This window comes from Micromesistius poutassou, assembly GCF_964030765.1.
Source record: "Micromesistius poutassou genome assembly, chromosome: 11".
Taxonomy (NCBI): Eukaryota; Metazoa; Chordata; class Actinopteri; order Gadiformes; family Gadidae; genus Micromesistius; species Micromesistius poutassou.
In genome coordinates this window covers 8524406-8546503 of record NC_140281.1, presented here as the reverse complement: position 1 = coordinate 8546503, position 22098 = coordinate 8524406, and the positions used below count along the sequence as shown (strand labels likewise).

The 22098-nt window shown below is 45.3% G+C and overlaps 2 protein-coding genes across 4 annotated transcripts in view; one reads left to right on the top strand and one right to left on the bottom strand.

The window, feature by feature from the left end:
• The window catches only part of pde1ca (phosphodiesterase 1C, calmodulin-dependent a), a 48865-nt gene extending 30149 nt beyond the window's left edge, over positions 1-18716 (top strand). The window contains exons 10-18 of one of the 3 annotated variants that reach the window (XM_084475301.1): positions 187-288; positions 558-678; positions 8801-8882; positions 9125-9245; positions 10028-10242; positions 10619-11050; positions 11622-11684; positions 13956-14012; positions 17805-18716. In XM_084475301.1, coding sequence (XP_084331427.1) covers positions 187-288; positions 558-678; positions 8801-8882; positions 9125-9245; positions 10028-10242; positions 10619-11050; positions 11622-11684; positions 13956-14012; positions 17805-17965 — 1354 coding nt within the window. In that variant the 3' untranslated portion in view covers positions 17966-18716. Of the gene's footprint in view, positions 1-186; positions 289-557; positions 679-8800; positions 8883-9124; positions 9246-10027; positions 10243-10618; positions 11051-11621; positions 11685-13952; positions 14013-17804 lie in introns of all 3 variants that reach the window. The other 2 variants (XM_084475300.1, XM_084475302.1) reach the window with 2 other exon arrangements.
• An 893-nt stretch (positions 18717-19609) lies between these two features.
• On the bottom strand, positions 19610-21698 carry ppp1r17 (protein phosphatase 1 regulatory subunit 17; the record flags this gene model as incomplete). Its single annotated transcript, XM_084475723.1, has 3 exons — positions 19610-19680; positions 19964-20131; positions 21617-21698. 3 exons carry the CDS (start codon positions 21696-21698, stop codon positions 19610-19612), a joined length of 321 nt encoding a protein of 106 aa, XP_084331849.1.
• Positions 21699-22098: the final 400 nt, after the last annotated feature.

Below are 22098 nucleotides of genomic sequence, written 5' to 3'. Positions count from 1 at the left end.
TGCATTCCCCTCTCCCCCCTCTCTCTCTCTCTACCCCTCTCCCACCCCCCTCCCTCCCCCTCTCTCTCTCCCACCCTCCATCCCCCCCACCACCTCTCTCTCCCCCCCCCCCCCTTCCATCCCCCTCTCCCCCTCTCCGTTCCTCTCCCTCTCTCTCTCTCTCTCCTTCTCTCTCCCCCTCTCAAGAGAGCTGCGAGCCCTGGTGGTAGAGATGGTTTTGGCCACAGACATGTCCTGTCACTTCCAGCAGATCAAAGCCATGAAGAACTTCCTGCAGCAGCCCGAGGCGTGAGTGGTGGTCCACAACGCTTGCGTGCTTCAGCTCTTCTGCAAGCTGTTTTTTTTATTTAAGACGATTATTCAATTCAACCCTAATTTCCAATGTGTGTGTGTGTGTGTGTGTGTTTGCCTGTGTGTGTGTGATTCTGTGTATGTGTCTATCTGTGTGTGCATATGTGTGTGAGTGTGTGATTTTGTGATTCTGTGTGTGTGCATGTTTGCCTCTGTGTGTATGCGTGTGTGTGTGTGTGTGTGTGTGTGTGTGTGTGTGTGTGTAGGATTGACAAGCCCAAGGCCCTATCCCTGCTCCTCCACACAGCAGACATCAGCCACCCGGCCAAGCAGTGGGACCTCCACCACCGCTGGACCACCTCGCTGCTGGAGGAGTTCTTCAGACAGGTGCCTCCTCTTCTTATTCTTTCATTCATTTTGTTGTGCACAAGATAACACAGACGCACACATGTTACATGCAAACAGGGGAGGGAACAACAGTCACCCAGAGCCTGAACTAGAACCGCTCTGTTCCAGAACGGTGTTCTCAGACGCTACAGTGTCTGAGGTCACCGTTCTGGATCGGAGCGGTTCTGTTCTCAGACGCTACAGTGTCTGAGGTCACCGTTCTGGATCGGAGCGGTTCTGTTCTCAGACACTCTGTTCTCAGCTTGATGTGCTCCTCTGGATCAAAACACAATTCGTGTCTTCCTTCCGGTCGGCCACGTGGACACGCGGCGGCCGACGTCGACGTCGACGGTCAGATTCTCCCGTTCAGACGGGGAAGCCCTGACAGGGTGGTGACCTCGTCCGTTTCCATGGCGCCATGGACTCTTTCCTCTTTCCTCAGTGAAATGGAATTAGGAGGAGAGGGATAAGAGGGAGGGGGTCTTCCTAGAAATAGAGATGTGGTGACTGTGATTTATGGACGGTGAGCTAATCAGTTTTCAGTTTCCAATCAGGGTTTTCTTTTTTCCACGTGGCCGGAGCCCTACTAATCATAGTAATAGAAACGTCAGAGACTATAAATGACTTGTCTTTAGCTGCTCAACACGTCACAATCCCAGTGCCTCGCCCTGTGTGTCTCTGGGCTGAGGGAGGTGTAGAAGATCAGAAGAACCACACATCTGTGACCATCTGCACCGTCACCTCGAAGACCATCTGCCTTCTCACAGCTCATGTGTAACTCAAGGGTCTTTAAAAGATCACATCGTAGACGCTGGTGTTGCAGTCCCCGAGAGACTGAAGTCTGAAGGTCCTCTCCCAGAGATGGATCACAAACAAATATACAAACATAATTCATGATTCTCTACCTGAAGTTGTATGCACCATGCAGCTGGATTTGGTCTGTACCTGGACTATGTGATCTTAACCTTTTTTTGACACGTGACAATCGTGTCGTCTTTTGTTAGTTAAGCGTCTAAGGCCCCGTCCACACGGAAACAAATTATTTGTGAAAATGCATAAGTCTTGTGGGTTTTGGCCGACTATCACTCCCTCCAGGAAATAAACGACACCGTGGTTCTCGTTACTGATGGATTTATTGCTGCTCCTTGCCATCTCTCCGTCCACAATCATCCATTGCAATATCCACCGTCGAACTCGCTGGCTGCACATAACCATGAGGGAATGAGGTTTCTTCCGCAAAAATACTTATTTCAAAACATCCAAAAGAAAAACATCTTCACTATTCAGCTTAACTTAATGACTTCAACACACGAGGAATCTGAGCACGTCTTCACTGTCAATTGGCTGTTACACCTTAATTGGCTGTTAAGTGTACATATGTCACGGAAACTTTGGTTCCTACCTAATGTGGCGAACTCAATATATTAAAACAAATTGAATACGTAAATATAAACCAAAAAAACATTAAATAATGACAAATAATATTTATGGCAGTTAAACTCCCACCAAATGACAACTGTCATTTCACTTCACAATATAAACATTTTCACACTTTTATTTCAACCTTATAGTATACTATAAACCTTAAAGTATACCAAAATACTGTACTTGAAATGAAAAGGGTGAATGAAATGGAAACCTTTAAATTGAGTCTGCTTCAAGGCTAGATAGGCTTAGAAGTGCGTCTTCTCTGGCTGTCTAAGGTTGGGTCACTGACTAACAGTTTCACTTTCCTAACCCTTCCATCAGTGCTTGGATACACTTCTGTCACTCTTGCTAATCTCCATTTATTACGTGGAGAACTGTCCTCCTGAAGGATAACAATGTCGTTAACCTTTGTATCTCTCTTGTCCTTTTGCCATATTTGTCTTTGCTGAAGATCAAGAAGATACTCCTTCTTCCACCTTTTCCAAAAATCGTTTGCCAAAAACTGGACTTGGCACCATCTTTTGCGCAGGTAGAGATCCTGACTCACAAACTCACCAGGCGGCGGGAATATTATGTGAGACTTCATCATAAGAATGTGATTGGGTGTTAGGGGTTCAAGGCTTGTTGGGTCATTTAAGTGCTCTGTTGTGAGAGGTCTGCTATTTATAATAGCCATAACTTCATAGAAGAAGGTTCTGAGTGAGGTACTGTCCAGTCTCTTAGCTGATTGGTCAAGGATTGTAGTTAAGACACTTCTGATCGTCCATATTTGCCTCTCCCATACACCTCCCATGTGGCTCGATGATGGGAAGTTCATTATGAACTCACATCCATGTTCCTTAATTTGATCATGATCCAAATCCTTCATAGCCTTCATGAACTCTCCTTTTGCACCTACAAAGTTTGTGCCTTGATCACATCTCAACTGTCTAACATGTCCGCGTAAAGCGATCAATGCACGCAATGCATTGATGAATGCATCTGTAGTAAGGTCATCAAGCATCTCAATATGTATGGCTCTAGAACACATACAGGTAAAGAGAAGACCATACTTCTTCAGTTCCTTTCTTGCCTCTTTTACATAGAACGGTCCAAAGCAGTCTATGCCACAATATGTGAATGGTGGAGTCATTTCCATTCTGTCTTCCAGCAAATCTGCCATTTTAGGATCTTGTGTGTTCTTTCTGTACTTTCTGCATGTTGTGCACTTGTAAATATGTGAGGCAACTGCAACTCGTTGGCAGTTATTCCTCTTCCTTGGTGATGCACCTTTTCATGGAAGTGCTTTATAAGCAACGAAGACACATGACTTTTCTTCGGCATGATGGCAGGATGCTTGACATGTGGGTGAAGAACAGACCTTGTCAAACATCCTCCGACCCTGAGCACACCATGCTCATCGACAAATGGACTTAGTTTGTGTAGCTTGTTGACTTTGTCTTTGGGTTTTACTTCCTTCCCTTGCTTTAATCCTTTGATTTCACTGCTGAAAGCTTCTCCTTGAATCAACTTGATGATGAACAGTTCTGCTTCCTGTCTTTCTTCAATACTTGTGGCTTCACTTTCTTTAGGTTTGTTGCCCTTGATTTGCTTAGCATGGCGCTTCAGACGAGCAATAGCCTTGACAGCTCTTTTCCAGTCAGAGAACTTTGTTAGGCAGTCTAACAATGACCTCTCGTCCTTCGTCTTGGTGTTGAGCACCTGGACCTTTCGAAGTTCCGGATCATCCTCCTTGACTTCTCCCACCATAACACCTCGTCCTCCTCTTGGTAGCTCGCTTTTCCACAGAAAATCTGGGCCAGTGAACCAATTTGAAGCAACAAGCTGATTCACTGACAGACCTCTTGAAGCATGATCTGCCGGATTATCTTCTGTTGGAACGAAGTGCCATTGTTTGGGATCTGTGGTGGACTTGATTCTTTGGACTGAAACCGTCTGGCATCATTGTTTATATATCTGAGGACAGTCCATATATTTTGAGTCAGTCCAAAAATGTTCTTGAAGATCCTCTATTTCGAGCTTGTTTCTGAGCATTTCTGAGCACCACTGCTGCAGATAACTCAAGGCGTGGCACTGTGGTTACCTTGGTAGGAGCAACGTGTGCTTTTCCCATGACAAGCGAGCAATGAACATCTCCACTGACAGACCTAACACCTCCTTGCTGTTGGCGACAAACTTGTGTAGTCTGAGGTTGCCTGTGCTGCAAAGCTCTCTAGCTTCCTTGATTAGCTGGATTGCTTCCTCATCAGACGTTGCACACACCAGTCCATCGTCAACATAAAAATTCCTTTGGATGAACTTAACAGTGCTCGGGTTAAATTTATCCTGACCTTGGCTGTGCCAAGTCCAAAATTGGCACAGCCAGGTGAGGAGGCTGATTGCTCAGCAAGGCTTTGAACCTTGCTGAGCAATCAAAGACCACACGTATCTTCCCAGGCTTTTGGGGGTGGTATACGCCGTGGTGAGGAATATACCAGACAGGTTGATTGTCAAGTTCCTCTTCAGGGACCTTTTCTGCGTCAACACGGGCAATGATATCCTTCATAAAGCTCACGTAGTCAGCGCAGTATTGTTGGTCTCTTCTGAGCCTTCGTTCCAAAGACACTAGGCGTTGAAATGCATATGCTTTGTTATTTGGAAGACTTGGTTGATTTTGTTTGAAAGGTAAAGGCATTTCAAAATGACCATCTTGCTTCTGCCTGATTCCATCTTTCAGCTTAGCCAAGAACTGAAGATCTTCCTGGGAGAAGGTTGTCTCTTCACTGCCTCTTTCACTGAAATCGGATTCCAGCACCTTAATCACGTCGTCTGGAGTGACCATTTCACTGACCTCTGTATTACAAACATAGTGGACTTCACCTTTAAGCTTGACTATTGCTGGTGTTTCAGGCACAACTTGTTTCACAATGATGCGATGACTTACTCCAAAGGCATCACCGTAGTGCTCACTTGGTGCACCGTAACTCACTATGCTCCAACCTGAATCGGTTTTCTGGGCAAATGGCTGGTTCTCCTCTCCACAGACGACTTCTCGTGGCATGAGTGCTTGTGGGCAATTGTACCCAATCAAGAGACCGATTTCACACTCCTTTTGAGGCGAGATGTGTTCTGCAAGATGCTCCAAGTGAGGCCATGCCTTTGCAGTCTCAGGCACTGGGATGTGTGTGCGATTGACAGGGATGAAGTCGCGTGTGTAAACTGTTGGCACTGTAATCTTCTTGGAGGAAAATAGACCCCTAATTTGTAGGCTATTAAGTCTATTACAATGTACAACTGTCCCCTTTGACGACATTGTCGATAGCTTTAATTTCACTCGTTCTGTGCTTGTATCAAGAACGTCTGCCACTTCTTCAAGAATGAATGAAGAGTCACTCTGTGAATCTAACAGAGCGTAAACGAGAACTTCCTTGCTTGGAGCACTTGGCGTTGACACGTAGACAGGTACAATTGCTGACGTCTGTGTACTATTACCATCTTGTACAACTCTGTTAGAAGTTGTTTCCTTAGTGATGTCTTGTGATTGAGTTATTTCTTTGACATAAACCTTTTGCTTAGGTTGTTCTTTCTTTAGTTCTTGTTCTCTTTTAGAACGTTCTTCGTGCAGGCACGTGGGATGCCTCTTTGAACACGTATCGCAGACCAGCCGGTTACTGCAACTCTTGGATTGGTGGCCAGGACTCAAACAGCCGAAGCACAGTCTTTCATTTTGAATAAATCTGACGCGTTCAGCGACTGGCTTCTCACTTAACTTGTAGCACTTGTGTATGCCATGTCCTGGTTTCTTACAAAACACACATGTAACTATTTTCCTTTCACTGATGTTTGTTGTGAAGATTTTGGCATCTGCCATTTGGTTCTTGGAGGCCGTCACGTTCTGATTCTTGAACCTTGCCTTTTCAGACTCACTTTGCCGTAACGCATGGAACAATGTAATGGGATTGCAAGCAATGCTAGCCTCCATTGAAAGGAACGTCACAAAATAACTAAAGTTTGGGAACCTACCATATTCAAGTTGATTTTGTGTGACTCTTCGGTTCCAGGACTTAGCCAGTCAGGTAGCTTGGCTGCAAGTTTCTGATTCTCAATTCCATCATTAAGAACATGAAGACTCTCATTGTTAGACATAGCACTTTGACAGCTACGTAAAAAGTCAACAAATTTCCTCAAATCAGCACTTTCTCGTGAAGCTACTTTTGGCCATGCATGTAGTTTGTCTCGGAAATCCTTGGCAATGACAAAGGGTTGGCCATATCTGTCATTGAGCAGGTCCCATGCTGCATGGTATGAATCTTCTGAACCAATCAGAAAATGACCTTTTAAGGCTTCTCTTGCAGCTCCTCCGACATACCTTTGAAGGAAGAACACTTTCTCTGTGGTTGGAATGTTCTTTTTCTCAATAAGTGTCTGAAAGGATGATTTCCAATGATTGAACTTGAGTGGATCTCCACTAAATGTTGTTGGCTCTGGAATTGGGAGCCTGTTTGCTGATATAGCCTCAGCTAAAACCTTCACCAGGTCTCCCATATCGTTTGGGAGCACACTTCTTGGAGTCGCATCTCTGAATGGTGGTGGATGCTGGTCAGCAGTATTCACCTGATCGATTGCATGCACACCTGTAGGTAGCTCAGCCTCAGTATTCTGTGGTACAAAGTCTTGCATCATACACTTCAAGCTTTGCTTTGGCTGCGTTTAGCCTCTTTAGCTCTTCCAAACGCACAAGCTCTCTTTTCAGATTTTCAACTGACTTTCTTCTTGCAGCGTTTTCTTCATACTGTCTCTTTAAAAGAGCAGCTTCTAGTTTTTCTCTTTCTATCTTACGCTCAATTTCTTCCTTTTCACTTTGAAGACGGCGAGTTGCTGCAGCTGCTTCTTGGTCTGCAACCATACATTTATCCTCAGCTTCAAGTTTCTGCAGCTCTGCCTGTTGGCTGTCTTGCTCAGCCATAATCTTCAATACAGCACGTGTGTGTGCATACTCTGCAGCAGCTTCTTGAATTTTGGATGAGGATACACCAGAGCGATTGGAATTAGCTTTAGAACCGTTAAAGGCAGGAAATAAAACACTGGAGGTTGAAGATGCAAATATAGAGCTAGCGTCAGGGCAAATAAGCTCCTCCTCTGTTCCTTTTATTTGAGACAGTGCATTCTGTATGACGATCTTGGTGACTGATGCACATCTGTCCAACTTAAGTCTCATGTCATGAGCTGGGCTGTCAATCTTTCTGTATTCATCATAAACACTGTTCAGCTCAGATTCTTTTCTTTGAATACCTTCAATGTGTTCTTGTAGGATATTACTTGGGTCTTGTTTGATTACAGACTTCTTAGCTACTTTAGTCAGAACTTTCCAGCGCTCATAAATGCTGTCGAAACGAAGTGACAATCTTTTCACTTTTTCTTGGTGGAATTCCCTTCCCTTTTCTGTTAATGTTCTAGCTCTCTCACTTTGACGAGGCTCTTCAGGCTGTACTGCTTGTCGTACAATGTTAGACTCTTCGGTCTGCTTTACCTCTTCAACCTGTGTTTTTTCACTTGTTTCTGACATCTTAAATTATTTATGAATGCCTATATGCAATTGACATTAGCAGTGTAGGTAACACAAAATAACTTAATAAGTTAGTCAAAATAAATTAGGTTAACATCCTTCAGATTAACCTTTCAAAGAGAACCGTTGTAAAAGCTTGGTAATATCACATAGCAATTATTAATTATTATAATTATTATAATTTCAAAAGAATGCTTTTTGTCACATTTAAATTACTTCAAAAATAATACCAACTTCAAATGTTGTCACTTATTTTTCTTCAATTGACAAAATCAATAAATGCCCCTTTATACACTTTAAACCACAGTTATTATTATAAAGGCTTCCCAAAGTTCCTTGTCGTTTTTCAACTTATTGTCACCTTTCAGAACACAAACTTCAGTGTCTGACTTATGGACTTATGGTCTTAATGAAAAACGGATGAACGTGAGTGTCCTTAATGCAAACGTGGGCTTATCTGTGCTTCTCGTCTTGATGAGTTGTCGGGCACGAGCGGGCCTGGGCACACACGCAGGTTCTGGAACGTTCACGCAGGTCTGAGTTCGACTATGGTTGGTTCCTACCTTTGGTTTGGTTCCTACCTAATGTGGCAAACTCAATATATTAAAACAAATTGAATACGTAAATATAAACAAAAAAAACATTAAATAATGACAAATAATATTTATGGCAGTTAAACCGACCGTCCAGACAGATCTGGTGTTTTCGGTGGCTGAAAACACACTTTTTTGAAACCAGGTCCCAGGGTCGATAAGATAAAAACGTCCCTATGCATTTTTGTGTTCGGATTTGTGTGGACGCCAGAAATGGCCATCCATTGTATTATTTTTGTAGCTTTAAATACAGCCCCTTGGTAAATTGAATTACTAACTGTACATTAAAAAGTATTTTCTTCAATCTAAAAGGTTTAAAAAATGCTTTCCCCACCTCGTCTTCTTCTTGTTTTGGCGGAGAACCAGCGCCACACAGTGGCCTTGAATATGTACTACAGTGTTTCTACAGCTAGATGTGTTTTCGCAATGAGTCCGTCTTTACAGAGATACTCCTGAAACGCATCAAAGGAAAATGGAGGGGAAAAGATAGTTTTCGGGCCTAAAGATCTCAAACCCCTGCCTGCTGTGTTTCATCACTTCATCATCTCTTCTCCAGGGTGACAAAGAAGCATATCTGGGCCTGCCCTTCTCTCCCCTCTGTGACCGCAACTCCACCATGGTGGCCCAGTCCCAGATAGGTAGGTGGAGCACAACACCACCCAACTCTTATTATCAAGTCTTCATCATCATCATCATCATCATCATCATCATAATTAGTTGCTGAGTGATAGTGAGTCAAGACTAAACATTCAGAATTATACATTCGATTGTAATTCAATTCATTTCTGAGGTGCGTTCATAAAAGGACGTGACAGAGAGGGACAGCAGTGAACAGGCCCCAGGTCTCCATGTGGTAGCAGCGCCTGCCGTCTCTCCCCAGGGTTCATCGACTTCATCGTGGAACCCACCTTCACCGTGCTGACGGACATGACGGAGAAGATCGTGAGGCCGCTGATAGACGAGGCAGCCGTCGCCGGCCCAGAGGACTTCAGACGGCCAAGGTCACCACCGGGACCCGTTTGACCTCTGCACACACACACACACACACACACACACACACACACACACACACACACACACACACACACACATAAACAGACAGACAGACAGACAGACAGATTATTATTATTTCAGATAGTGATGTTATCTATTATTATCTCAGACATGAACATTTAGAACGGGGACGTTAGGGGCTGCATCCTGTGCTCTGAGCGCCTGCTGGGAGGCTGTCCCTGTGTGAGAGTGTTAGAGGTGATAGAGTTATATAGTTATATATATATATATAGAGAGAGAGAGAGAGAGAGAGAGAGAGAGAGAGAGAGAGAGAGAGAGAGAGAGAGAGAGAGAGAGAGAGAGAGAGAGAGAGAGAGAGAGAGAGAGAGAGAGAGAGAGTTATGTCTCTGTGTGAGAGGTAGAGGCATGGTCAGTGAGACTGCCCTCTGTGAGAGTAAGATCAACCAGGGAGGCACAGACAGAAGTCTCCTAATCCAGGCCACTCAGACAACGCTCAGACAACACGTCTGGTGCTAATCTAGTTTGTTCAGAAACACCTGTCCACATAAAGTTTAGTTCAACTCTAAAGACCACCAGCCCTGCCTTCCTAAATGTGTTACACATGTATGTCATTGTTTTCATATATATGAATACATCTATATCTACATATGCAGAGGATAGTACTTCTTATATAATTCTCATATAACATTTTGTTTCTTCTTCTTCTCTTCTTCTTCTTCGTCTTCTTCTTTGTCTTCTTCTTTGTCTTCTTCGTGTGTTTGCTCCTCAGCCTGACCATCCAGGGGGTTGGGACCGTGGCGGGGGGCGTGGCCGGGGCCGTGGCTGGCGGAGAGAGCAAGCGCTCCAGCGTGAAGAGCACGGCGTCGGAGGGCAGCGGCGCCATCAACTGCTCCCTGCACACGGTGGACTTCAAGAGCTTCAAAAGCACCTGGAGTGAGGACGTGCACCGGAACCGCGAGCGCTGGAAGGCCAAAGCCGCCCAGGGTAGGTCCAGGCTGGGGGGCCCAGGGTAGGTCCTGGCTGGGGGGCCCAGGGTTCTAGGCTGGGGGGCCCAGGGTAGGTCCAGGCTGGGGGGCCCAGGGTAGGTCCAGGCTGGGGGGCCCAAGGTAGGTCCAGGCTGGGGGGCCCAGGGTAGGTCCAGGCTTGGGGCCCAGGACCCAGGGTAGGTCCAGGCTTGGGGCCCAGGGGTTCCCAGGACATCAGGGTCTCCTCAGTATCTCCAGTCAATCTTCTGGATCTGCTGAGAAGATCAGACCGGTCTTGATGAACTCAACTGAAGGACGAAATGGGCCGCAGCAACATAAAACTTGACCTCTTTCTAAATGTATTTTCGGTTTTTAATTTTACTTTGCTCGTTCAGATCTGGAGGAGAAGAACAAGAAGGAGGTGGAGGAGAAGGCCAGTGATGGAGAGAAGAAGGAGGTGGAGGAGAAGGCCAGCGATGGAGAGAAGAAGGAGGTGGAGGAGGCCGAGCCCGGCGACAAAGCCAAGGAGCTGGAGAAGGAGGTGGAGGTGGAGAAGGAGGTGGAGGTGGTGAGGGAGGGGGAGAAGAGGGCTGAGGAGGTGGAGGAAGGAACCAAGGCTGACGAAGAGGAGGAAAAGGAGAAGGAGGAAAGCAGGAAGGAGCCAGCAGAGGAGCAGCCCAAAGAGGAAGAGGGGGATAGAGATCCAGGGGGGGGGTGCGGCCTGGTCCCAGGATCTGGACCCAGGAGGGGAGTGCGGTCCAAACAGATGGACCCCCCGGAGTCGACCAACAGGGACAATAAAGGCGAGGAGAAAGCGGTTCACAGTGGTAGGTACTCAAACAACCGATGCAGACACTGACCTTTACTGAGTTCCTTCACTGAAGTACCATGAGACGATGGCCTTAGTTGGAAGCTCTGATACATCATTTCTTTCATACCTTTAGGCTTTGCCTCTGCTTTGATGCATTGTTAGTGAGTGCCACCAAGTGGTGATGCTGACACATTACACATTGGCTTTTTCAATGACACTGTTGTTGCTGTTGTTGTTGTTCCAGAAGACATCTGAGCACAACACAGCTTTCTTCAAAGCTAAGATATTTTCAAAGAATATTCCAAATTATATGAAAAAGCTTAGTGAAGAAAGACAAAGAGAGTGTGAATGATAAAGAAATACAACTCCAAAGGAATAACGTGAAACAATTGGGTTGTAGTAACATGGCTGAAAGGTGGAGGACCATCCTGTTTCACAGCATGAAGCACAACGGGTTTCAGGTTTTATATTGAAGGAGATCTTTTGAATTGATGATAACAAAAAGGGCTCCCTGTATACTCTTCTAGCACCACGCGTCGTGTTTCACTTGGATTGTTTGTGACACTCTTCCATTCACCCCTATGTAGCGGAAGATCTCGAATCCTCCATCACAGACACCTCGAGTGGCACAGAGACCGACTCCTCTGACGGTAAAGCATGTCGGGGTTCACTCCTACAGGGGCACCGCTAATACCCCAACCAGCACACATTGTGCCGTCACGCTCGCGTGCGGCCTTCGTCGCTGCTTAACCCACGGTGTCTTCTGCTCTCTCGGCCTCTGCATGTTCTGGGACAAAACTCTCCTCCCTCACAAAGCAGCATTTGATTGATTTGATTTATTGTCGTGCCAATGTGTGCCGGTGTCACTCGCTGTGCAACCTCCATCACGTCCTCTGTCCCTCTGTGGTCCTCTGTCCCTCTGTGGTCCTCCCCTTTATTTCACTCTCTCCTCTTCTCCCTTGAGCTTTAACCCTGTGTTGCCATGGTGACCATGTGCATCTGAAAGGATCCTCCAGCCTCGTCCCTCTGTTGAGCTCCATCCCCAGTGATGACACACAGACGCACGCACACACACACACACACACACACACACACACACACACACACACACACACACACGCACACACACACATCTAACCCTCGTGTCAGTCTCTGTTTCTGTTATTTTTCTGCTTTGTTTGGTCCTGAATCATGTCTGTCATGCTGTGAACTCCTAGCCACCATGTCTTGGCCTCAGCAACCCCTACCTCTGGAACCTCAAATGCAAGCCATTGCATGCATCTTGTAACAATTGTGATGAACCAATCAGCTGTGATCACCTCCCCTGTCACCTCATGTGGCTGAAAGGCACCTGCATGGAGATAACCACATGGTTCCTGTCATGTATCACATGACACATCAACGCTGGTTTTACTGGGCTACTTGTGCTTCTTTGGATTAAGACTTGCAAACCATCCAAAATAACAAATATAGAGTCATGAATTATTCAGCACTTCACTATCAGATGAATTTGATCCTAGCCCTAACCAGGGGCCTAATTTATTAAACTCTGCGTAAAACCCTCCCTAATACATTGCGTAGGCCCAAACCTCAGAACCTGCGTACGCACAAAAATATTCAGATCTATAAAACTGTGTGGCGCACACCTGTACGCACTCTTCTCGTTACAAATACCAACGTGGGTTCAAGTATGCGTACGTACACGAGCGCCATGCTCCTGCCAAGATCATCCCATAATAGTCCTGACTAAAATGACAATGCTAATTAATTAAAAATGACAATGCTAATTAATCAATGAATATTCCTAGTATATAAGAAGCCATTGCTGACATATCATTACACGGGAAAATGGATTTGCCTACGCCCAAGAAAAACGTGCTCACGTCTCATACCACTCGCCAAATCCTCGAGCAATGCCAAAGCTGCCATTTATTTTAGCTTGTGAGAATACAGAGGCCTCCAGGAGCATTATTTATAGGCCTTGTGCCAATTGGGTAATAAATTACTATAGCCTATAGGCTAATTGAATGCAGGCCTACATATATCAGGCTAATTAATGAAACTGAAGTGATACTGTTGGTCTTGCCAAGGATTGTAATTTGAAAGGGTTGTAGTGTGAACATAATATTTCCTTAATTAATATTTCATAATGGGTGCTTTTTATAAAATTAATAAATAAATCTGAAGTGATATGCGTGATGTGCGTTAGGTATCCAAAGTAGTGTTTTTCTTCTTCTTTTGGGCTAATTGGCAGTTTGCAACCCGATATGGTGCATTACCATCACCAACTTCTTGTTGTCGTCTCCGGAGATTGCCGTTTGTAAGACTTTGTGGGACCTTTACTCCTGGGTGAAAGGATGCGTAGAACTGCACACTATTTTCTGCATGGACAGATCTGCTTGTTTTTTCCCCTGTGATAGCTAAAAGGTTTCCTTCCAAACTGAAAGTAAAATGTAATCATTAGAATTATAGATCTGTTTGACGTGGCTCAGTTCCAAACTGGTGACTAGTCTCTAAAAAGAAGCTCTTCTCTTCTTGGACTGCAGAAAGTCCCTATCTGCAGAGAGATTGGGCTAAAGCTTTGTTTGGCTCACTGAGGTCCACATGCATTTCCCTGCGGTGGGTGGTGTCATAGGACCAGCCCGGTCCCTCATATTTATAGGAGTTGTTTGGAGACCGAGCCCCAAGAGGCTTTAGGGCTTGGAAATGCATCTGTGTTCACTGCCTTCGACTACTTGCTGTGTTAGGCCAATCTTTCCTCCTCTACATACATTTCTACATTTGGAATGGAACCTTGTAGTCTGTTTTGTGGTCTTATGGTAGCCAGCTGAGCACTGGTGAGGCCAGCTGTCTCAGGCTGATGGAGCGGCTCGTGGATAACCCTTGAAGTGTGCCATATATTCCTTCTTCTTCTCCAGCAGACTCCAAAGAGACAGAGGAAGAGGAGGAGGAGGAGGAAGATGATGATGAAGAGGAGGGTAGCTACCACAACCCTTCAGCAGGGCAGCTAACCGCTGCTGCTGCTGCCTCTGTCCCAGAGACAAACTGTCCATATTAAACACTCTCTCAGTCTCTGAGCAGGCACATTGCTTTCTCTGGCTCTCTCTCTCATCGTCTTTACGTTGGTGAGACTGCTCGCCTGCCTCAGAGCACCATCTGGTGGCGGCCAGCATCTCTACAGGATGGTGTCATTGAGCCACCGTTTCATTGATCTGAACCTCTCTCTCTCTCTCTCTCTCTCTCTCTCTCTCTCTCTCTCTCTCTCTCTCTCTGTGGTATTTATTTGGCCAGTTTTTGTTGCTGTTATTGTTGTTGCCTGAAGGAAGTGTTTATCAAAAGCCTGGCCTGATACTTTACTAGCAGCCCACCAGTCAGCCCGCCAAGGCAGGGCCCCTAGAACACTGAACATTGAGGCCCCTAGAGCATTGAAGGCCCCTAGAACATTGAGGGCCCCTATAACATTCAGGGCCCCCAGAACATTGAGGCCCCTAGAACATTGAAGGCCCCTATAACATTGAGGGCCCCTAGAACATTGAGGCCCCTAGAACATTGAGGGCCTCTAGAGTATTGGGGCCCCTAGAACATTTGTTTTGTTCATGGCTGACCGTGTGGAAGGCGGGTGATTGGATGGGAGTTGCTGGTGGATGGTAGTATTTACCGCTCAACTCGGAGGTGGTGAGTGATCTTTAGGAACTGTCGGCTTCAGAGTCCTGAAGCCCATCCCAGTAAGGGACTTAGTGGGGAATCAAACCCAAGACTCCAGACTCCTAGAGATTAGGACTGAACCACTTTAGCGATTAGGACTAAATCCCTGCAGACCCCAAGAGATAAGGGAGATTAGGAATAAAACACGCCCTGGCTAGGAGAAAGTAATGAACTCTAATCTAGACATCTAATTTTCAAAGAATGTGTTTTTATTCTTTGTTTGTTATCACAAATTTTGTTGAAGCTATTTCCGAACAATGTTGAGTTGCAATGCAGTTGTTTGTTAGAATGAGTGAGTGAGATAATGCTACAATGAATCAGGTAATAAGTGAGCCGCTTCGAGAGTGAATGATCCATGGTGTCTTGCAACTCTTAATAAGATGTAAATTGTCTAGAATCTATCTATCTAAAAAGATAAAAGATTGTTGGAGCATTCAACCCTTTAAAACCCCCACCCCTGACCTCCCAGCTCTCTGTCTCGCGGTTTGGTCCAGTTCAGAGCTGGTAGGTTGCCTAGAACGGAGATTGATGCACAAGGAAATTAGCTAATATTAACACATGGTTCCTTATTGGGGATACGTGGGCTTGGGGAATAGAGCCCCTAAAGGACAGCTGAAAAGCACAGGGTATATGTTGGTTATTGTGTAATTAGCACAATTTTTTAGTCTGAAAAAAGAAACTGTCAAATGAAACTGATATTTATGAAGCAGTTGAAAGCCAAACATGGTTACTGCTAGGGCTCTTACCTGACATCAGGTCTTGTTAATACGATGTCCAAAGGAGACGCCACTGTTTTGAGTTTGGTTCTGAGCGGAACCTGATGTGTCCCGTGTATCTTGATATAAAAAGACTAACTTTGCTTTGACTTGCCACCATCAAGCTGGTAGGTTTATCGTTTGTAGTATTTACAGCAAACTCACTTTTTTTGTTGCACATAACAGTTGAATACCATAACTCAAGTTATGCATTTCATTATATCATCATTTGTGTAGTTGTTTCTGTCACCCAATTGAATCACATGCATTGCCGTTATTCTTTTGATTTTCTTCTGTGAACGTTCTTCCTCTAACTGGGAGGTAAAATGCACACCACTTGTTTTTTTGCAACTGAAAAACAAATTGTACATTTGCAACTTTGATATGCAGAACTTTGTGGAAACATTTTGCTAGAATCTGCCTTGATATAACCCAAGAGAAACGCACCCCCCCTCCTGTCAAATATGTAATGGCTGCTTTAGGAACATCTAAGGTCTTTCTTTGAGCAATTCAAAATGTCCTTCTGAAACACTGTGAGGAGATTCCTGTTGCCTTGACCAAAGAGAGATAACGACAGAGACAAAGTAATCTCAAGCTGATCTGCCATGTTTTTGATTTTAGTTGATGTTGTTGATGATGTTGTTTTCAATGTTTGCCTTAAGGTGCATGTGAAAAACCTTGGGGTTTCCTCCAGCTTCCTCTCATTATCAGTGTTTGGTTCTCCTACTGCGGGGCTCCTGTCATGTTCTTTTTCAATAATTTCTACCCAGGGCTCCGCTTCCCACAGAGGCCCCTCCATCGAAGCAGTAGTTGCTTTTTAGTTGGCAACACTACTACTTTAATTGATCAACTTACTTTATAATCATTGCATGACAACTGGAAAAAATACTTCCTTCATGTGAATGACGTATGTTCAAAACATGCCCATGGGTTTGGAATCTGTACCCACAAACCTAACAGATATCCCAGAAGGCCACATGCCTTAGCCGTCACTGCTACTACTGCGGTCACGCCATCTGCACTTATGAAAGCGATGGCACATCTACATTGTGTTATACGGTAAAGCGCTTTTCGGGATTCTCATGGAGCATCAAGTGCACCTCATAAACACAGAAATATGTCCTCACAAACGAGAAGGATTCTATCTCTTCGTTCTTATTTTAATTTGTTAAAGTTGGATTTGAAATGAAAAAACATCTCACAAGGTTAGAGCTGCTATTGTAAAACGACTACGTTTCCCACTGAGGACCTAGCCTGGCTCACATGCAACACATGACTGCATTTTGACCCCCGATTTTTTTGTTGAATCATTAGGTATTTATTACATTTTATTACCCCCGTATTTGACTTACCAATATGTCCCTGAAAATCCTGTTTTGCTCTTGATTTGAGCAGAGAAGTGAGTGGACAGCAGGCCTAGCTAGCGTTTGCAGTTTTGCACCTGTGCTTCTGTTGTGAATACAGCGTCATTTGTTTAATGTTTATTTTTTTCTGTTTGTTCCTTCTTATTTTGTACACAATACTTCATCAAATCACCCTTCCCTCACCAAAGGGATGGGACGTGTATGACATGTATGGTTCTGATTTTGGTTAAAATGTGGTGATTTATTGCACTCATTGTGCCAATAAAACTGGACTCAAAGGGCTCAGATCCTGGCTCCATGTCTTCTCTGGTATCTTGTAAGAAATGTAGCACTGAAGATACAAGCACAAGAGAAGCACCAGCTCCACATGACATGTTTCAGTGGTTTTGTGCAAAGATTAGAACATACACTACTAAAGGGAGAAAAGAAAATGGCAACTGCTCATGTGATCTTGTGTGATTTTAACATTCAAACTCACCCTATGTGAGTTCATATGGTCTAGGGTAGTGCATTCAGTAATGTATTCAACATTGTTTTGTAATGGAATTTGACTTTCAAACGGCACTAATATAAGTTTAAAGTAGGAGTCTTAAAGGTCCCATGACATGCCACCAGGTGTGGTGTGATTAGCCATTACAAGCCGTTTTGGAAATCTGTCTGTTATGACATCACAGGTGGGCGTGTCCACCTAGATGTGTGTTGGATAGGTCAGTCTACCGGCCTACCCAGTGGACTGTAGCAAACGTTGCTCATCTATCCGTCACACATCTAGGTGGACACTCCCACCTGTGATGTCATAACAGACAGATTTTCAAAACGGCTTGTAATGGCTAATCACACCACACCTGGTGACATGTCATGGGACCTTTAATTGAAACGGTCAAATGTCACGATGTGGTCCAGAGAGAGTGCTTTAACCAAATGTTTAAATGTCCCTTTTTCTCAGGCTCGGAGGAGGGCTGCGATCTGATTCGCTACCACAAACGACCCAGCTACTGTGCCAACTCCTACCGGCCAGCGAGGGTCAAGGTGGTGGACCTGCGGCCCACCGATCCCCGGGGCCGAGCCCGGCACCTGCAGCGGATCTCCCTCCGCAGGGGGAAGTGACCTCACTGCAGGGCCCATCTAGGACTGACCTTTAGGGGGGCTTAGCCCCTTAGTACCTCCCTCTGCAGGGGAAGTGACCTCACTGCAGGGCCCATAGGACTGACCTTTAGGGGGGCTTAGCCCCTTAGTACCTCCCTCTGCAGGGGAAGTGACCTCACTGCAGGGCCCATAGGACTGACCTTTAGGGGGGCTTAGCCCCTTAGTACCGCCCTCTGCAGGGGAAGTGACCTCACTGCAGGGCCCATAGGACTGACCTTTAGGGGGGCTTAGCCCCTTAGTACCGCCCTCTGCAGGGGAAGTGACCTCACTGCAGGGCCCATAGGACTGACCTTTAGGGGGGCTTAGTAAGGGCCCAGATAAGATTGACATTTGATTACATCTAGGTGGTTACAAACTTTTTTAGAATAAACTAAATGGGGGGAGATTAGAAACAGTCCAACACAAGGTCCGGCTTCGCCCCTGCAGCTCTGTTGTAGACCACTGTAGAAAGAACGGTGTCCAATAGCAGACTTTTAGCTCTCATTAAGAGAACAATTAGGTAGCATCGACACCTACAGTATTCTAGTGAGCTGACGCTATGACTGACCGCAATCAGTAGATATGGACATTGATGAGAGAAAGAATCAATGGCAATTTGTGTTTTATGTTGTGTGTAAATGTCAATATTGTCCTTTCGATTATCATTTCTGGTAAAGTAAGTGTACATTTCTGGTCATATTTAGTGCCTTAAAGCTGTCTTTAATCCAATGTGTCTGCCCGTTTAAATAAATGTTTAAAGTAAGCTATTCTAATTCTCATCTATGTGTTATCTTTGAGTTTGGGCCTCTTGAATGTGTGGTAGAAAAACGTATAGGTAGTGCAAGGCTTTTCATATCTATTAAGAACTACAAACATGATATATACACATTTGTGGTGTAGTTCTTGTGCTCAAATTATTAGTTAATTGATTAGGTGTTATGCAGGACTATAAAAAGATACATTTACTATTTTGTACCAAAAGGTATATTAAAGTTAGGGTAGGCAATTTGGAGTAACCAGCTAGAGTTTCACTTATTTATGTCTTTATTTAATATTGACTTAAATTGCATTCAATATTGATATGCCGCCATAATTATGGTTACATTAGACTACTGAACGTCCACACCTACGACTCAGATTGGAGAGATGACACACACATTATCCATTCTGCATTTAGCAAAACAACTTTCCTGCATTGATTTTTAGCCTCCTGTCCCAAAACATAGGAGGACGTACGGTTGATCATTTCATGATAGGAAGGCTGAACGAGCCATAGTCAAGTCTGTATGACTATAAACCAAAAAGGAGTACGTGTGGAAGCTGTCAGACAGCAGGGCTCTGACTGCGGGCTGTCATCACCTCCCACTGGATGTAGAGAATGAACTTATCCAAAATGGCCGCCAAGAAGAGGCTATTCTCCGCCTGTTTGAAGGGCAACGCATGAACCTTGAAGTGCGGAAATCAGTTCAAGGAAATCATTTTCTTTGACAAAAACACACATACTTTACAAAAAAGTTTGAAAGCTACATTTAATCAAGTTGTCCGAACGAAAACCCTTTTTTTTTTTCTTTTCTCCAGTTTGCCGAAAACCCATTGGTTAAAAAGAGTTTAAAGGGAGTTGTTTCTCTACTCCCTCCCGTTCCTCTCCTCGTCCTCCAGGAAGACACCCGGCTTCTCTCCCATCAGCAGTCTTACGCCTACAACACAGAAGGGAACAGAGGTTTGATGTACAATGAGTTGTTTGACGCTGCCGCACACGTTGATTACTGGATACTGGATACCGCGCCTGGTGACTAAAAGCTAAGCAGCGTTCCTGTGGTGAAGACACCCGCCTGCGGACACAGCTGCCCCCAGGGCATCGGGGTCCCCACACCGCGTCCCCTGAAACAAGAGCCCCAACAAGAGCCCCCCCCCCCCCCCCCCCCGTGTGTCTGTGGGTGTGAGCGGGTGCCTGATGATGTCATCGTGGGGGCCCCTCACCGGGTATGTGTGGCGGGCCGTTGAGGACCGGGGTGTCCTTCCTGCGCGGTTTCTTCTGCTGGTCCGTTCCATGGGGGGGCGGGACCCCCGCCGACATGGCGCCGTCGCCAGCCTCCCGCGTCGCCATGGTTACCCCTGGACTCTCGTCAGACAGGTTCACTTCCTGGTCTGTGCGGGACACAAGACACAAACACAAACACAGAGAACATCCATCGCCTCGGTGTGAGGACACTGGGAGCAGAGATGCATTGTGTTCACTGTTGTGTGTTCTGCATTGTGTTCGCTGTTTTGCATTGTGTTTCTGTAAGAGAATTGTCCTTGTTGTGTTGTTGTTTGAAACGGAATAAAAACAAGACAACACATTTTGGTGATCTGTCTGTCTGTCTGTCTGTCTGTGTGTGTGTGTGTCTGTGTGTGTGTGTGTCTGTGTGTGTGTGTGTGTGTGTGTGTGTGTGTGTGTGTGTGTGTGTGTGTGTGTGTGTGTGTGTGTGTGTGTGTGAAAGAGAGAGAGCCAGCCCTGTCAGAGCCATACTTGTGTCGGTGAGTAAGGTTACAGAGCATCTTATCTGGAGCACGTTAATGAGCAACCGAACACTATAATCAATGCTCTGACTCAGGGTCACCATCCTCCTCTACGCTCATGCTTCTAACCAAGCTGTTCCTACTCTTCCCGTTCGCCAGTGTTTTCCATATTATAAACCACATGAACATGTCATCTCACATGAACACATCATCTCCAAGGAACATCACCAGCTCTCTAGCTACAGCTCAAGCTACATTGAAGGGCTCCTTTCTATGGAACTAGGGGTTGCTCATTCAGTCAATTGTCCTTACAACAGTCACGTTATTTGAACAACATGAATAGGTTATTTAAAATGTCCACTTTGACTATCAACCTTTGGTGGGGTGGGGAGGAAAAACAATTTGTGATTGACATCTGACATCCTTATATTTCTAGAAGCCCATTTAGACAAGATGAGATGTAGGTCCATCTCTCTCTGGGCGTCTGGTGTCTCTTATGGTTTCTAGAGGAGAGACTCTCTCTCTCACTCTCTCTCTCTCTCTCTCTCTCTCTCTCTCTCTCTCTCTCTCTCTCTCTCTCCCTCTCTCTCTCTCTCTCTCTCTTTGTTCTATTGTTTCTAGAGGAGAGACTCTCTCTCTCTCTCTCTCTCTCTCTCTCTCTCTCTCTCTCTCTCTCTCTGTTATATTGTTTCTATAGAAGAGAATCTCTCTTCTATTTTTTCTGGATGAGAGAATCTCTCTCTTTCTCTCTTTGTTCAGTTGTTTCTAGAGGAGAGACTCTCTCTCTCTCTCTCTCTCTCTCTCTCTCTCTCTCTTTGTTCAGTTGTTTATAGATGATAGGATCTCTCTCTCTCTCTCTCTCTCTCTCTCTCTGTTCAGTTGTTTCTAGAGGAGAGACTCTCTCTCTCTCTCTCTCTCTCTCTCTCTCTCTCTCTCTTTGTTCAGTTGTTTCTAGATGATAGGATCTCTCTCTCTCTCTCCCTCTCTCTCTCTCTCTCTCTCTCTCTCTCTCTCTCTCTCTGTTCTATTGTTTCTAGATGAAAGGATCTCTCTCTCTCTTCTATTGTATCCAGATGAATGAGAGGATCTCCCTCTCTGGGGTCTAGCTCGTCCTCCTGGCTGTCCACTCACAGGTACAGCTGTCCTCCTGAGCGGTCGGCTGTAGTCTCTGTTCGGCTCGGCTGTCCAGGGCGGACACACACCCGCTGGCCATGTCTGGTGACGACCTCCCCTCCTGGAGCCTTCTGTGAGCAGAGGAGATCACGTAACAACACATGGCCCACACACATCAATTATTCATCAGCACAGAAAGGTCTTTTCTACCCTTCTTTGTTTTGTTCCCTCCCATAACCTTGTGATGAACCAGAGCTGTCCCTCCCAGCTCCCTGTGTCTCACATGCTATCGCTCGTTGCTAGTCCCGCATCATATAGTCCCCCCCCCCCCCCCCTCCGCCTTACCCTAAACCCCCCACATACATCATGTCCAACTAAATGACATAATTTCATTCATGTCCAACTAAATGACATCATAACATCATCCCAGTTCTGAATTTAAAAGTGGAATACTGATGCGTTTAAAGATCATGAATTCCGGTTGTATCTACAGTCCACAG